A 16593-nucleotide genomic window follows, 5' to 3' on the forward strand; every position below is an offset into this window, starting at 1 on the left:
TCTCCCCCTTCCTCCAAAGGTGGGATTCTGTCAGGTAAGGTTCATGAACAAAATGATATTGTTATGATACAATAAGGTTTGTTCATACTTACCTGGCAGATATATATAATCAAAGTGCCCACCCACCTCCCCTCAGGAGACAGTGGCACTAGAAATATCTGACAGAAAATGGGAATGGTTCCTGACGCCCGCCTCCCAGCGGCGGGAATGGGTACTACCACCTGGCCGACCACTGCGTGTGCCGGGAGTTTTGAAATTCTGTCGGACTTCGGAGAATACAGCTATATATATATCTGCCAGATAAGTATGAACAAACTTTATTGTATCATAACAATATCATTTTTCATAACTAACAAACCTGAGGTCTTAACATTAGGATTTACTAGCGCCAAGCTGGAAATCGGTAGAATTAAAATTAAACTTGTGCGATCCAGGGACTATTGGCATCTACCAGATCACGGGGCATGTATTACCCAGAATGCCCTTGGCATCCTGTGACCTACCAGTTATACTTCTAACCCAGCTTAGACTACTAGAGGGGTGGTTCGAGGTGGGCCTTTAACTGTTAAGACCTCGGGTTTGTTAGTTATGAAATATGCAAATTAGTTACAAATTTGTAATTTGTTCATATACGAAACAAACCTTTGGTCTTAACATTAGGATAGACTTATTGGAGGGAGGTAAGTCGCTATAACTGACTGGGAGTTTGCCACCTAAATCCATTTCCGAATATTATGAGTATTCCAAAATAATGGACTATGAACCCTTGAACCAAAGATATAAGAGAATCTATTGGTTTCCCTCACTGGGAGCTGGTACTATGCCACGGTTTATAAACTATGTGAAAATAGAGGTCCTTCCATTCTCCTGAACCACACTTGTCCCTTGTATCTGGATCTACCATCACCCCTCCCTTCCTTATTACCGAGAGGGGTGTGTTGCTACTGAAAAGTATACTCTACTCTAAAATAACTTTACAGTATGGCCGACCACCTCACCTGCATCTAGTCCGTTCCAGCTTATGATGGCACTCTCCTTCATACTGCCCGTAGGTAAAGGAGTAGAAAGAAAGTAGTAAAGAAAAAAGACCAGTCATCCCATTCATTCTACTTTCATACCTTCATCTTAGACTAGACACAAACTGACCCACCAGGGGTACTGGATGAGCTATACCACTTGCTGGGCCGCCACCACTGGACCCAAAGAAAAGGTATCCAAGGATCTATGGTCAACGTCTTTTAAATAAAATGAAGTGAAAGTGGTTTGGCGTTTCCGAACACCAGCTTAGAGAGAGAGAGAGAGAGAGAGAGAGAGAGAGAGAGAGAGAGAGAGAGAGAGAGAGAGAGAGAGAGAGAGAGAGAGAGAGAGAGAGGTTAATCCGTCCACCACCCAAAACTTGTTATTGTTTCTCATATGAGGGTATCTGTCCATTAAGGTTTAATATCCTATTGTGTTTACTCAATAAACAAAATCAGTATAAAAAAAGAGCTCATGAAAAAGCATAAAAACTAGCATAGACCATTAATGATTCTTTGTAAGTGAGAAAATGGAACAATATGGGAGCAGTCATGTATTTGCTTAATAGGTTAACACTTTCATATCCGCTTAGTTTTGAGCACTGTGTCCCCAGATATCCGAGGTGTCTGGGAGCGCTCGACAGTGCGAAAAAATTATTATTTTGAAAATTCAGCAAACAAATTTATGCCAACAATGTTCATTTTGCTGTCCTTTTTTTCTAAATGTTAGTATTTTATGGTGGAATAGTCAGAATAAGAGTCCCAGCCCTCTAAACACAAAAAAATGTGAGTTATTTAACAAAAAAACAAAAAAAAAATCTTTATTTTTTTTTATATTTTCGTTCCTAACCCAAAAAACTATGAAAGTCAGGCGAATTAATTATTTTTTGATAGAAAAAGCCAATAAAAATTCCCTAAATATCGACATATAAATCAATGGAAAACGAATAAGTACAGCTGGTGAAAAAATTGATAGAAAAGAGGATAAGAAACAGAGCGCTCTGCCCGGTGCATAGTGAGAATTATCGCCAGAAACTGTTTTTTTTTTTTTTGAAGAGCCCTATCTCTGTTATTTTTCATTGAAATTCCTTTGTAAATATACGAAAATGTAGAGGAAACGTTGAAAAATAAAGGGAAGGTCAAGAAAAATGGCTTTGGATACGTCAAGAGTTTCATTTTGACGTTATAAATTGATCGAAACTGAAAGAAAATTTACCGTTGTCAACATTTATTGCTAGAATAACAATTTTTGAAGAGCCCTTTCTCGGTTATTTTTCATAGAAATTACTTTGTAAAGATACAAAAATGTGCGCGGAAAAGTTGAAGAATAAAGGGAGAGTTAAGAAAAATGGCTTTGGGGTCACTGAGAGGGAAGTGTAGGTGTGATCAGCTGATTTCATTGTGTAGAATTTTACTACGCCCGGGATTTGAGCTATGCGTTAGTACAGAAACTACTTTGCTGGCATATTGATACCTGAGATACACGGCCAAGGTATGATCTAGCTTATGGAAATCGCTACTAGTCCGAAAATAAAAAAGAAATGCCCTTACCACACGTACGAAAAATTTCTGTAAATTTTTACGTACCGCTACGTCACTTGGATAGATAGGGGATAGAGTATTTTTACGTACTATTACGTCAGTTGGACATGAAAGAGTTAAAATATTTTCTCATCACCCAAGAATGGCTGCTTGAATGAAGATTAAGGCCTACTGCTTGTCCACCTTGATTCTGTGATTAGAGAAGGACAAGATCACAATTTTAAACATTTTTGTTGATCAAGCTATGTGCCTGTATAGTATAAAATTGCCATTTTTGATTCTGTACTGCATCCAGGTTACTTAGCCTCCCTTACCCTGTTATTTTTTTTTTGCTGAGTTACTGGTTTTGGGAGTAAGGACTACCCCTTCTCCATTACTTTCTTTCTGATTAGGGGAGGACAAGGTCACAGATTCTTGCCTTTCCATTGATCAAGTTGTTTGCTTGCTGTATAGTACAAGTCCCCATAAAAAGTTGATTCATCCTGGAGTTTTTGTTTTAGTCTCGGTATCATCCTGCCATTGAGATGTCAGTGTCAATGATTACCTTTACTGTGAGTGAGAAGGCCCTGGCAAGGCGTGCACATGGTCTGTTGAACCTTCAAGTTTCCTTGATTCCTCATCTCTTGAAGCTGAACTTGGTGATTTTGGCTGTTGTTGTTGCCAGACTTTAGTACACGGACAGTCTAGGTAGCCTACTGTTCAGGCGCAGGTGGGCTTGGAAGCTGTAGGTGTCCTTGAGGGCCATGTAGCTCTCACAATCCCCACTTTTCTTTTTTTTAACCGAGAGGCAATGAGTTCTTTTTCTCATGTTCTTGCTCTTCACAATTTTGTTTTCATTTTGCTTGGAAGGATCTTATGGAGCATTCTCTTCCATTCCTTTTATTGCCTTAGTCATCTCTATATCTGCTGAAAAACCAGTTACTAGGTGTACTTTTGTGGAGTATGGAAGACAGTTCCTTGCCTTTGCTCTTTCTGTACTTACTCAATGGGGATTATGGTTGGTGTGATATATGGCTTCTTGTGTCTCCTCTCCTTGATTTCCTTAATAGCCAGATTTTCTGATGAAAAGGTTGACATAAATAGTTATCTAGGGACTGCCCTCCTCCTAGCCCCATTTTTGAGTGTTTAAGGTAAGTAAACAGGTTTATTTACTGACCCGTTTTTATTGAGTACATGTTCTTTAATATATACAAATTGCATAATGGAGCTGAGTTTACTTTTTAATTTCTAGGTAATGTTGATGGCAGTACCAGCTGTGGAAGACATTTTCAGAAGATCGTGTGCATTGAGTGAAGACCATGCGGATGTTCGCGACTGCTTTGTTCATCCAACACGTCTTATAAACTTTTTGGTCGGTTTGAAAGGCAAGAATGAAACTATGGCTATTGGTGGTTACTGGAGCCCATCGCTTGATGGTCCCAACCCTGAGAAGGATCCGAATGTCCTCATACACACGGCCATTAGGACCTGCAAAGCACTGACCGGCATTGACTTAGCAGGGTGCACTACCTGGTAATGTTCCGAACTAGTCTTGTGAGACCATATTTTATGGTCATGTTGTCCTGTATGAAGTGTGGGTGTGAGGAGGTTGGAACTTCTCACATCTGAGCCCAAAAAGTGTGGAAGGGTAAGGGGGTTCTATTGTGTGGCTGAAACACTTAGTTACAAACAGTTCCTATAGGATATAGTGGGATGGAAATAATTTCTTGCATGTATACCAGCTATTGCACTATAGTTGATAAAATAAATAAATAAATGATTTACAATATAAAAGTTCTTCAAATGATGGCATATATTAAGGAATTTAAAACCATGTTTAAGGACAATATGTAATATGTACTCTGTTCATAGAACTTTAGATTGTGGATTAAATACTATAGTTTTGGTACTCCTATCAAATAGAACTTTAGTATGTGGATTAAATACTATAGTTTTGGTACTCCTATCAACATAGCTCATTATCCACCACCAACTGCCTCCTGAGAGGTTTTTGTTAACCTCAGTAATGGTAATGAGGATATCAAACTGTGAACATAACATAATTTAACGTAATTGGGGGATTTTTAGGTAATTTGGAATACACTGTTAGAGATAAATGCAACTGAAGTTATGACATCACAGAAAAGTAGTAGGTAAAAGGTAGACTCGAATATGTGGTTAGGTTCCTTGTCTCAACAGTTCATATGAAATTACAAAGCATTACTTCAGTAATCGTTACAATCCTATGTCTTCATAGTAAACTGTTACTGAATTGAGGTAGCCTCGGTGTTTTAGTCAATTGCTGGAAAATGGTACTGCCCAGAGGAAAGGTACCCCACCCTCACCTGCTGCTGTTAGTTTTTGCATGATCCAGGGTGCTTATTACTAAATTATTTTTATTATTTATTTTTTTTTATACTGTCATCATTTTTGTGTTTGGTTACGGAGTGCCAGGTTTGACGAACAAACTTATTTTTTTTTCCGTTTTAGTATTTCAGGTGATGATGTTCACTTACATATTCCAGTGAGTAGTGAAGCCCATTATACTGTATTTACTCTGCTTGCAGTTTTCATTATTTTTGTCTTAATTGGAGTAGTCTTTCATTGTTTTTAAATCAATATCATATATGACACTTTGCTCAGGTCACAATGAAAAATCTGACCCTCTGTCTTCTGCAGTATAAGCAATTTCTGATTGTCTCCCTTAGCCAAATGATATTGTATTCTTGGACACTTCCTTCTTGTTCCGGTCGTACTTACGAACAACCTCTGGCACCCCGGCCTGAGGTGCCTTGTTCTCTTTAAGTACTCCCTTAGTGCCCTGACGGGCACAGGAGCATTTCAGCTTTGTCGTTGTCTACAAAGTCTGCCAAGGAAGGTATGGTAAAGGAGTCGAATCTGCCGTCTACTATTGTTGGATTTTGGGTCTTTGCCACGAATTCTGGGACAAACTCACACACCATTGATCTCCAACCTCTCGAGTGCTTTATGATATGAGAGGCCATGTAGCTCCCCCACCCTTTTTGGTTGAAGCCAGGGCCAATAAGAAGACTGTCTCAGGGTCAGGCTCCTATCCGTGGACTGCCTTAGTGGTTCGTAAGGGGGTTTTGTCAGACTACTCAGTACCTTGGTCAGATCCCAACTCTGGGGTTTTTTAGCTCCTTTGGGTTGGGCATGACTGTTTCAAAGCTCCTCATCAGCATGGCCAACTCCCATGAAGACGATATGTCCACTCCTTTCATTCGTAAGACTGAGGCTAGAGCAGCCCTGTACCCCTTCACTGCAGATACAGACATATGTTTTTCTGTTCTGAGATATATCAGAAAGTCCGCTAACTGCTGAATAGTGGTACGAGTGGAGACACGTTCCCCCTACGACACCAATCACAGTATGCTGACCACTTCCCTTGGTAATACTGTCGCAGATGATTTTCTGATATTACCCTGCCATCTGAGTTGCTGCTTTCTGCGAAACCCTCGCTCTCGGAGGAGATACTTGACAGTCTCCACCCGTGAAGCGATAGGGACTTCACCGACTGGTGGTACCTCTCCACGTGAGGCTGACACAGAAGGTTGCTCCATGGAGGTAACTCTCTTGGCACATCTACTAGGAGTTCCAGTAGGTCTGGAAACCACTCTGCTTTTGGCCATAACGGGTCTACCAGGGTCATCTTGAGGTTCTGAGACCGCATTACCCTGTTCAGAACCTGACGGATTAGACAAAATGGAGGAAATGCGTACACGTCCAGATTGTCCCAGGGGTGTTGTAGCGCATCTTCTGCTGCTGCCTCTGCGTCCGGGACTACTGAACAATACACTTCCAACTTTTTGTTGTACCTGGTTGCGAATAGGTCTATGATCGGTCCTTCCCACAACATGAGCATCTGTCCACTACCTGTTGGTGTAGGGACCACTCCGTTCCCAGAATCTATCCCCTGCGGCTCAACTTGTCGGCCACTATGTTCTTTTTCCCGGAATATACCTGGCCTTGATGTCTACCAGGTTCTCTATAGCCCACTGGTGAAGTTGAACTGTCATCACATGTAACTGCCGAGAAACTAGGCCTCCTTGCTTGTTTATATAAGCTACTACTGTGGTGTTGTCTGACATCAATACCACCGAGTGTCCCTTTACTCTCTCCCTGAATTCTTGTAGAGCCAGGAAAGCTGCTTTCAACTCCAGCACGTTTATATGGAGTTCTCTGTCCTTGCAACTCCATTTTGCTGACACCATCAACTCCTCCATATGGGCTCCCCAGCCTTCTAGTGATGCATCCGAGAACAGCAAGAGGTCTGGGGAGGATTGTTGAAGGGGGACACCCACTGTCAGATTGTCGTCGTCCACCCACCACAGCAAGTCTTTCCTCACTTCTGCCGACAAGGAATTTTGCTCGTACGGGTGATCTACTGTTGGTGACCAAAACTCCTTCATCCTCCATTGTAGGGACCGAAGGTGTAGCCTTCCTTGTGGTACTAGCTTTCTCCAGGGAGGTTTAGGATTCCCAGCACCACCTGCCACTGTCTTGCTGGCTGTGTCTGCTTTCCCAGAAAGGCATTCACCACTTGTTTGCATTTCTGTACTCTTTGGTCTGTCGGGAATACTTTGGCTTGGTGTTGTGTCTATCACCATTCCCAGATATTTCCAAACGTTTGACTTGGATCCAGCTGCGACTTCTGCTGATTCACCACAATACCTAGGCTGTGACAAAGCTGCAGGAGGGTCGCCCTGTTCCCTGAGTATTTCTTTCTCCCTGGACTTTGCTATCACCAGCCAATCGTCCAGATATCTTATCAGCCTGATCCCCTGAGCGTGCGCCCATGCCGACACGAGGGTGAACACTCTTGTAAAAACTTGAGGAGACGTTGTCAATCCGAAGCACAGGACCTTGAACTCGAAAGCTTTCCTGCAAGACTGAAGCGGAGAAATTTCCTTGAAGACTGATGGACTGGTATCTGAAAGTATGCGTCCTTTAGATCGAACTTGTCAGCATAAAGTCTCCGATTCTGACTGCTTGTAGAACCGTTTTTCGGAGTTTCCATCTTGAAACTGGTTTTCCTTATAAACAGATTCAGCGTTGACAGGTCTATTACTGTCCTCCACTCCCCGTTGGATTTGGGTACCAGGAAAATCCTGCTGTAGAAGCCTTTTGTCGGACTGCATACTTGTTGCACAGCTCCTTTTTCCATCATCTTCTTCACTTCGTCCTGCAGAATAGTGGCCTTCTGAGATCTGTGGGCATAAGTGACGTGGGGTAATGGTTGATCTGTCAGGGGCGGGGTTACCTCGAACGGAATCAAATACCCGAATCCTGAGCAACATCCACCACCCACTGCTCTGGCCCCTAGTTCCTGCCACACCTTCCAGTGATTTGCCAGGCAACCCCCCACTGGTGTGGCCGAGTGATGGGAGGCGCCCATCCTATCTTCTTGCGCCTCTCCCCCCTTCCCCTATTGCCCCTTCCTCTGTTGTTTCTATTGTGAAAGGCCGATGAGTTATCCTCTTTGGGGAAGAGGGTCTTGTGACTCTATTAGGGATGCTATGTCTCACTGGTTTCTTTCGAGACATCTGCTGTTGTCTTCCCTCCAAAGGAATAGTTTGACTGTTAGAGGTTTTCCTAACTGCCTGTTGCACCAACCTATCGTTAGTGTCCATCCTTCTTCTATCTATCGCTTCTTCCAGTATGACCTCTGGCAACAGTAGTTGCGATTCCAAGATATCCCCATTCCTCATTGCTAACAGGGAATCCAAATCCACATTGCGGCTTAGTCTAGCCAATGCTGCATCTCTCCTCATTAGCAGGATATTTGCCCAAACATTGGCACTTACGTTTGTCAGGTACGCAATCGCCTTGGACCCTGACTGTAGTAATCTAATGAACAATGGTTCATCTACTACTTTCCTTGTTGCTTCCGAGGATGCAATTTTCGCCACTGCTGTTAACCAACGGTCTAACCAGGACGCAGCCTGAAAGACAGAAGAAGCTGTTGCTTCTAACGTGGCAGCCTCTTGGTACGTCATCGAAGGGCACTCCATTTTAACCTGATCCAAGGTTAATCCAGGCCTTAACCTTACAACATTAGGGTTCATTTGTCTAGACAGCAAAGGGACCTTCGGTGTCGTATAATATTTCCTTTGCTTTATCATTGGAGGGGGAATAAATTTAAATGATCTATTAGATCTTAAGGAATTATCCCTCCCTGCAATCTTTGCGTTTACGTGTTGCAAGACCGATTCCGCATGACTCGAGCAAGGCAATTCATACGACACCTTGGTATCCCTCTTTAGTCCAAACGCCATGTCAATTCCAGGAGGAAGCATACTGGCCGGTGTTTCTGTCTTCTCCGAAAGGCTACTGAATTGACGAATCAAATCAATAACCTCTGCATACGAGGCCAGAAAACTCTTGGTTTTCTCCTTCCTCCGGCTCTAGTGTACCACTCTCCGTCACGAGAGATGTTGTCTCGCCTCTATCTTCTGACAGACGGCCCGGAATTCCACGGCCGCCTGCCCCTACGGCCGCGGCCTCTTTGATCTTTGCTGGCCGCTGTTGGCTCGATCCAGATAGTCAGCAGGGGAACGAGAACGTCTCACTCTTTCTCTGCTCACGGATCTAGAGCGAGAATCTCGTCTAGATCTCCAAGATGAAGGCTCCCTTAAGACAGAGGTAAGTTCGTCTTTATTAGCATTGGCATCGTTTTCGAGCGTCGGCGAGCCAGGCCTCGCCTTCTATCCAGACGGACACTGCCTTCCACGAACGTATCCGCCGAGGTTGCCAACTCTCTATTTTTTGTACTTTTAATAGGAGCCTTATCGTCCTTCGTACGTATTTTGAACGGCCTTACGGGCGAAACTGGGATCTGCATTCCATCCTCTGCTGCACCACCTTTCGCCGCCAACGTCGATTTTACCAGAGGTATCGCAGTTTTTGCGATCCGAACTGGCAACTCCGCCTCGGCCGCTAGCTCGCCGGCCGTCACCTCTCTCGCTTGTTCGGACTCTTGCGAACGGCTTCGTCTGGCAACCTTGTGCTTAATAGCCACTGATTTTCCGACCTTCTTGCTGACTTGGAAATGACAGTCTTCGTCCGAAGGAGAGGAAGAATTGATTCTTCTCCTCTTGGCCCGAGGATCCGCTAGGAACTCCCGAATCCTCCTCCAACGCTTGACTGGCGCTCGCCGTGACGTTATCGGACTTAGCGATGACGCCGAACTAGAGGAAGAAGACGAAGAAGGCGAATCACACTTTTTCTTTTTGTCTCTCTTATTCATTCTCTCCTCTATATCCTGTAACTTCTGCATTACAGTTTGCATTGACGGATCAGAAGGCGTATTAGCGTCTGGGTGCAGCGAAAAAGGCCGAGAATCGGTCTGTGACGTCATCACGCCTGCCATCTCAGAGTGTGACGTATGTTGTGACGTCATCGCTCGCGTAGGGAGAGACTGAGAGGTTTCTGCTGGTAACCGCACGTTTGCTGCCAAATTACCTCCCTCGTTCTGCCTCGCTGTAAATACTGCGTGGGATGGAGAAGCAGCGGCATTAATTCCCATAAATTGCAAGCCCGGGGATGAGGAACATTCAGCGCTGCCGGCCCCTGCTGGAACCGTGACGTCATATAATGCGCAAGCAGACCATCCAAGGTTGGTACGCCTGGTAGGCCTAGCGCTGACCACGTACCATCTAACCTATGCGCTGCGTAGCAGGAGCCTGGAACAAAGATGGCGGATCTCCCCCTCTACTTGCTGGGAACAAAGGAGAGTGCAAATTATTCATAAAAATTACCCAAGGCCCCTCCTGACGTTTCCGATACAGAACCGCTAGGAGAAACCGAAGGGTATGAGACAATTCAAAAGCAGGTGGAGAAACATATGGAGCAGCCTGGTTTATTACCGATACAAAAGAAGCCGGTAAGGTTTGGTCATCCAAAGATGGCGTCACCCCCTTTCTTTTGTATTGGCTTTTCCCATAGAACTTCTTCCACTGTTCCACCGACCAACCGCGACAAACAGAACACGGATTAGTAACCGTACATACGTTTTCCCTGCACCTACTACACGTTGGATGAGGATCCGTCGACACCGAGGTTAGGAACCTAGAACAAGGGAAGCCACTGACTCCTGGGCATTTCCTTTGTCTCCTCTTCGAAGCGGTAGACGATCCCGATGTTGAGGCAAAATTCTCCATCATACCACGTATACACTCTTACCACACACTGATCACACTTGGAGAAAAGAAAAGGAATGAAAAATAAAAAATGAATGGATAAAGAACGGGCAAACTGAAAAAACCGGCTTTAAATGAGATAGACAGTAACACGTCTTATCTTAAAGGCGGTAGGAAAATAACTGATGGGTCACAGGTAGCCGTGGGCATTCTGGGTATACATGCCCCGTGACCTGGTATAGATGCCATTAGTCCCTGGATCTCACAAGTGTAATTTTAATTCTACCTCTTACCCGGTTTCCAGCTTGGCGCTAGTAAATCCTAATGTTAAGACCTCAGGTTGTTAGTTATGAAAAATACAAATTAGTTACAAATTTGGTATATTGTCTTGTACTTTCCCTTATTTTTGTGTCCTTGGTGAAGAGGAAGTTTTATTTATTTATTTATTTATTTATTTTTTTTTTACTGGTAATTCCCCTCCATATTATTATTATATAAATTTGTTAACAAGACCACCAAGTCTCATTATGTTTAGAAAATTTAAGCAAAGATTAGACAGTTGAATAGCAAAGTAGGAAGAGACCAGAGGGAGTGGATGAAGAGTAAAAGGCATAAAGCTGTGCAGCTGAAGCTAACCTGCCACTCTTTGCACACTGGAACTAGAACCTACCCATCCACACCTGTGGACACCTTGCTGTACCATCTTCCGAGACGATTTATCATGAGGAAAGAACTCATTAGGGCTTGATGTCAGTTTCTTCAATTTCATATATCATCTTGATAATGATTAGAATATTACAGCTGTCACTGGGGAAGTGTTAGCCAGTCTTTTCTTATTACAATAGGGATGGTATTCACTACTAGTACCTAAACATTTTGTTAAACGTGTGGATGATATTCAACAGCACCTTAACACCTTGATAAACCCTGTCTTTGCAGTCTTAATACCTTGTGATTTGAACACTTAGCAACTTGTAACCCATGGTTTTGAATGCTGGTTGCAAGAGGTGCCAGTGAGGTTTTAGGAGTAGGGTATTCTTTTGCAGTGTCTTTAATTTGGCAGTTTTAATTTTAATTGTTATCTTTTATGAAAATTTGTCAACAGAATACTATGTAGATGAAATTAAGCAGGAATTAACTGATTCTTACGGCTCAAAATGGAATTTGGACTTCTGGTCTTTAGCTTATCTGGCATAAGAGGATTTATTTGATGTTAGTTGCCACCTCATTATCCTTTGAGTTTGATGTGTATTGTGTTCTGATCAAGTTAAACATTTGATAATTTTACTTCAGTTATATACAAATCCACAGTAGTGCCTAATTGGGAAGTAACGTGAAGTGTATCTTACATAGCAAAGGTTTGTTGCTGGGTTCCTTTATCTTGAAAGGTCTTTGCTTGTGGTTTTTTAGTTTTTTCCTTGTTCTTGTGTCACATAGCTTTCTAACCTCCCTAACCTTAAGTTTCTAACCTCCATTGAAGAATATATCCATAGGGTGAATTCTAGAGAATCAATATGTCCTGGTAGTCTCATTTAACTGCCATACTTTATAATGATGATAATAGTGATAGTAATCTTTACTAGCAGTACCAAGTCTTACAACCCTCCAGTTGATATCAACAATCTTTCCTTGGCCAATAGGCCAAAAATTACCTAATGTGGTATGAGAGGCAAGAGTTCCCCCTCTTGGGTGGTATAGTTCTTGAGTGCAGCACAGCATTGTCTCTGCTGATGAGTGATAAGGGGTTTACTTGCATTTTCTGTTTCACTTACATAAAACCAATCAACATTATATATTTTAAACTTACACATAGTCAAGCTGCCAGCATCGTATATTTATTATGCCATACTCATTAAAGTATGTGCAGCTGTCAGTTGATGTTAGGTCAAATGAAGTTAGGTGTGGGTTGATACATTATGCCTGTAAGTTCTTATGAATTTTTCCTGTAAAAACTTGTCACTAACAAATCCTTTTTGAAAATGTTGTCTCCAGTTATTTCAGGAGTTTTTTGATGGAAGATGAGCTGTGTATTGGGTGTAATATCAATATTAAAGTTTTGTATATAAGGTTTTGTAGAAAAAATTTGTTTTTATATTTAGTGAGCTATTAGCATTAATTTTTTTTAATTGCAGCATAGAGAAATGAAAAAAATAGTAAATGAATACTGATGGTTGTTTAAGTTAAATGTGCAGCTTAGCTTATGTCTAGGTAGCTCATTTTTAGCAGTGCAATATATAAATGAATTAAGGGTCAGTTAGTGCTTCAGCAAGGCTGTATGTGCCAAAGATTTTTGCCTAAGTAGCCAATGGATAGAATCTATGTCCTTAAAGGAGTTTGTTTTTATATATGTATCTTTCCAAGTAATTACATAGCTAAAAGTTTCTACAAAACAGTAACTAGAATTTTGAACTTCACAGGTCGCACTATTTCTAGTGGCTAGGTGACTAGCCCCACCCACTTTTGGGGCAAGAGAGGAACAACTAGCAAGCATGGTTTCAATTTGTTTCTGCTGGCTAATGGCTGTACACTAGTTACTAGCTCCAGGTTTATTTTGGAAGATATTCTTTATGGTTGACATTTCATTGTGTTTATTAAAGTATTCTTGAATTGTATAGCTTTACAGCACAATTAGATAGAGTTAGGCTCTGTTATTACCTATTTTGACACTTCTTGATTAGTTTTTACTTTCCCAATTATGATGAATTTCAGACTTTACTATTATGTCAGACTCGAGTACTTCTAGCTTTAGGTATTGTAATTATGTTTAACAAAAGAATCTCATGATTTGCACCACTCCATTTACACATATTGCAGGGGACAGATATGTTCAACAGAAGTAAGATGTGATGAATGTAACGATTGCAGCATTGATAAGAGGAAGACTTTAAAATCACACTTAAGTAAATTGGCAAAGGATAGAGAAAGATAATGTCAATGTGGATGAACCTGTTATTTCTATTGACTCCGTTCCCGGTTCTCTGTCTGTACCTGCTCCTGTACCCAGCTTCCTTCCTTCCGAACTCAACACCATTGCCAGTCTCGAAAGTAGAATTGATAAGAGGTTTGAGTCTATTGCTGAATTTCTTTACTCAGTTACCCATGTCTGGAAGGTCCTTATGGATGATAGTAGTGCTTTGGAGTGATCGCTGGCTCCTAGTGTTGGTGCTGTGTCAGTTGAGTACCCAGTAGTGCCTAGTGCAAGTGCAGTATGTGAGGAGGTGTCTTCCCGGCCTGCTGATTCTCCTAAGCAAAGGTCAATGACATACTCTCCTAAACCTTGGAGGAGTCAAACTGGTAGTCTGAGGGAGGCTGGTGAGGTCTGCTCATGGGTTGTCGCCCCCTGTACTGAACCTGTTGCTATTTCCCAGGTTGTAGTTAAATGCCATTGGAAAGGTGTATCCTTGGATGTGCACTCTTTCATCGAATTCTGATGAGTTGTCTCCCAGGTGTCTGCCGTTTTTTGGACGCTTCGCGCCCCCTGAAAAGGCGTGCAAAGGACGTATCTCAGTCACCCCTAGTGCAGTGTAAGAGAACTAGGGATCCTCTCCCCAGTCCTGATCCGTATTGCAGTCATTGGGACAGCCCAGAACGTTTTCCGTTGGCTTCCAAGCACTCGTCCTCTCGCAAGTGCTCCTCGTCTCGGGTAGATTTGTATTCCGAGCAACCACCCACACCCGGGTTGCATATAGTGCCCAAGAGCTCTTCTGTGTTGGAGGATGAAGCTGATGAGGCACTTCAAGATGCTTGCCCTCCAGCCTACGTATTATCACTGAAATACCTTCTTTCAACTTTTCCTGGATTCTTTTCTTTGGTGACACCGCCTTCTACTGCGTCTACCTTTCTCATGTCAGCACAACCAGTGGATCCAGCAATGAATTTCAAAATTCTAGCTGCCAACTTGTAGAAACTTTTAGCTATGTAATTACTTGGTAAGTATATGTATAAAACCTAATTTTTTTTATAAAAATTTAATTTTTATGTTTTGGTAAGAGTTCATATAGTTGTGGTAACATGCATTTTGGTAAATATTGAAAGAAGATGAATTTTGAAAAACAGTCTGGTTGCGTTGGTATTTCCTCAAATATGAGTTGCAGTTTTTCATTTTAGTTGGAAAGTTATGTTGGAGGGGGGACCTGTTAAAATACTTTTAGATTAATTTAAATGTAATATAGTAGAACAAGGCATGTGGGGCATTAAGTATACTTCATGCTCCAGCTTACATGCATTTAGGCACTAGACCAAAAGTATCGTTGTTTTGAATATTCAGGTTCAATCTGTAATGTAAAGGTCTGTTAATGATGGTGTATTTTAACTATTTTTTTTTCTTAATATTAAAATTTGAGAATTAAATGAATTAGATGGAAATGTTGGCTATTAAAGTAGATCACTTGGTACATTTACATATGTGCTTAAATTGCGTGTTCATTTTAATCAAATAACACTTCAACATTCTTCTGACAACTACTGGCATTTAACAGAATTATACAGTTCTGGTTTGAATTGATCATTAGATATTTGATCTTGTCTTGTTGTCCACGCTTCAATTCAATTCCTTTTTCTTACCCCTATTCTTCTTTTTTAGCCCAATGAATTGTTGTTGATGTAGGTTAATGAATGCCCTTAGGATATCTCTGACTTCAATTCAAAGTGTAACATAGAGTAAACTTCAGAAAAATTGAAATATACTGATAACAGACAAACCAAATTGTTATTATAACAATAATGAGTTCACAACAAACCGTTGAGTAAACTTGGCTTTCTGATACACAAACACCTTCCTCTCAGGTTTAAGGTATAGATGTCACAATACCTGATGTGATTGTACTGTGTCTGGTCTTGAAAGGTTGGAATAACTAGTAAAGGTGCCAGGAGTAGTATTTAAATTCCAGTAGTTTCCACAAAATGTGGACCCATCTATATTAACTTGTCCTGGAATTGGAGCTTGATGGTGAGTTCCTGATGAATAAATTTAATTGTTTTGGCAAAATGTTCTACATACATTTTACTTGAAACATTGGTTGTGGTTTAAATTTTGAATAGGCATCCTACCAGAGTAAGGTGATAAAAGGAACTAGATAAAGTCATATAGTGCATAGAAACCTTAACATTTACAAACCTCGGTCCATTTTGAAAATTAGTTAAAGTAGATAAATTGTCACTTCGTTACATAAACTCCAGAACATGATTGGAGTATTGACCGTAGTTATGCGTGTATAGATTTGCTCTTGATATTTTGTGAAGCTTATAACGAAGGGAGCCTTGTGCATGGTTATTCAGTCGCAGCCCTGTCACTCATATATTCCCACATTTGTGGTCTCAAATGTTCCCAGACTAGTCTGTGTCTATCATACAAGAATGTATTTAGTGAAACATATGTGGCACCTGGACCCTCAGATAGCCATCAATCACTTTACTCACTTTTCAGTAGTACAGTGCTTTGAACACCACCACCTGTTTTAAGATGACAACCAAGGAGTGTGACTGTCCAACTGTTGAGTTGCTTAGCAGTTTTAATAGTCCTGGAATAGTAATCCTGCTGTAATGTAAACACACTTGGAATAGTGTAAGCAGGTCTTTTAAGATCACTGCGTGACCACAAAAAGTAAGGTGATTTAGGCATATTTGAGGGAGGGGAGGTGGTTCAGATTCTGCTGTTTTGTGAAACTATTAGTAGTGCAACTGACGGAAAAAACAATTAGTTTATAGGAATAGAGGAAGTGAATAGTTAACCATCGATGCATTGGTGTGTTATATAGAAAGGGACTAGTTTCAACTGATATAAGTATATTTATTAGAAAGAAGATACACTATATCAAGTAATTACTGTATAAGGAAAAATAGGGATAGTATGATTATAACAATTGCTACACAAAACGGGGTAGTGACAAAAAAAAAAA

At 41.5% G+C, this 16593-nt stretch overlaps 1 protein-coding gene across 1 annotated transcript in view; it reads left to right on the plus strand.

The window, feature by feature from the left end:
• The window catches only part of LOC135218386 (cell division cycle and apoptosis regulator protein 1-like), a 184240-nt gene that overhangs the window by 88755 nt on the left and 78892 nt on the right, over positions 1-16593 (plus strand). The window contains exon 7 of the mRNA XM_064254676.1: positions 3790-4070. Coding sequence (XP_064110746.1) covers positions 3790-4070 — 281 coding nt within the window. The remainder of the gene's footprint in view (positions 1-3789; positions 4071-16593) is intronic.

The sequence above is a fragment of the Macrobrachium nipponense genome, chromosome 9, assembly GCF_015104395.2.
Source record: "Macrobrachium nipponense isolate FS-2020 chromosome 9, ASM1510439v2, whole genome shotgun sequence".
NCBI classification, from domain to species: Eukaryota; Metazoa; Arthropoda; class Malacostraca; order Decapoda; family Palaemonidae; genus Macrobrachium; species Macrobrachium nipponense.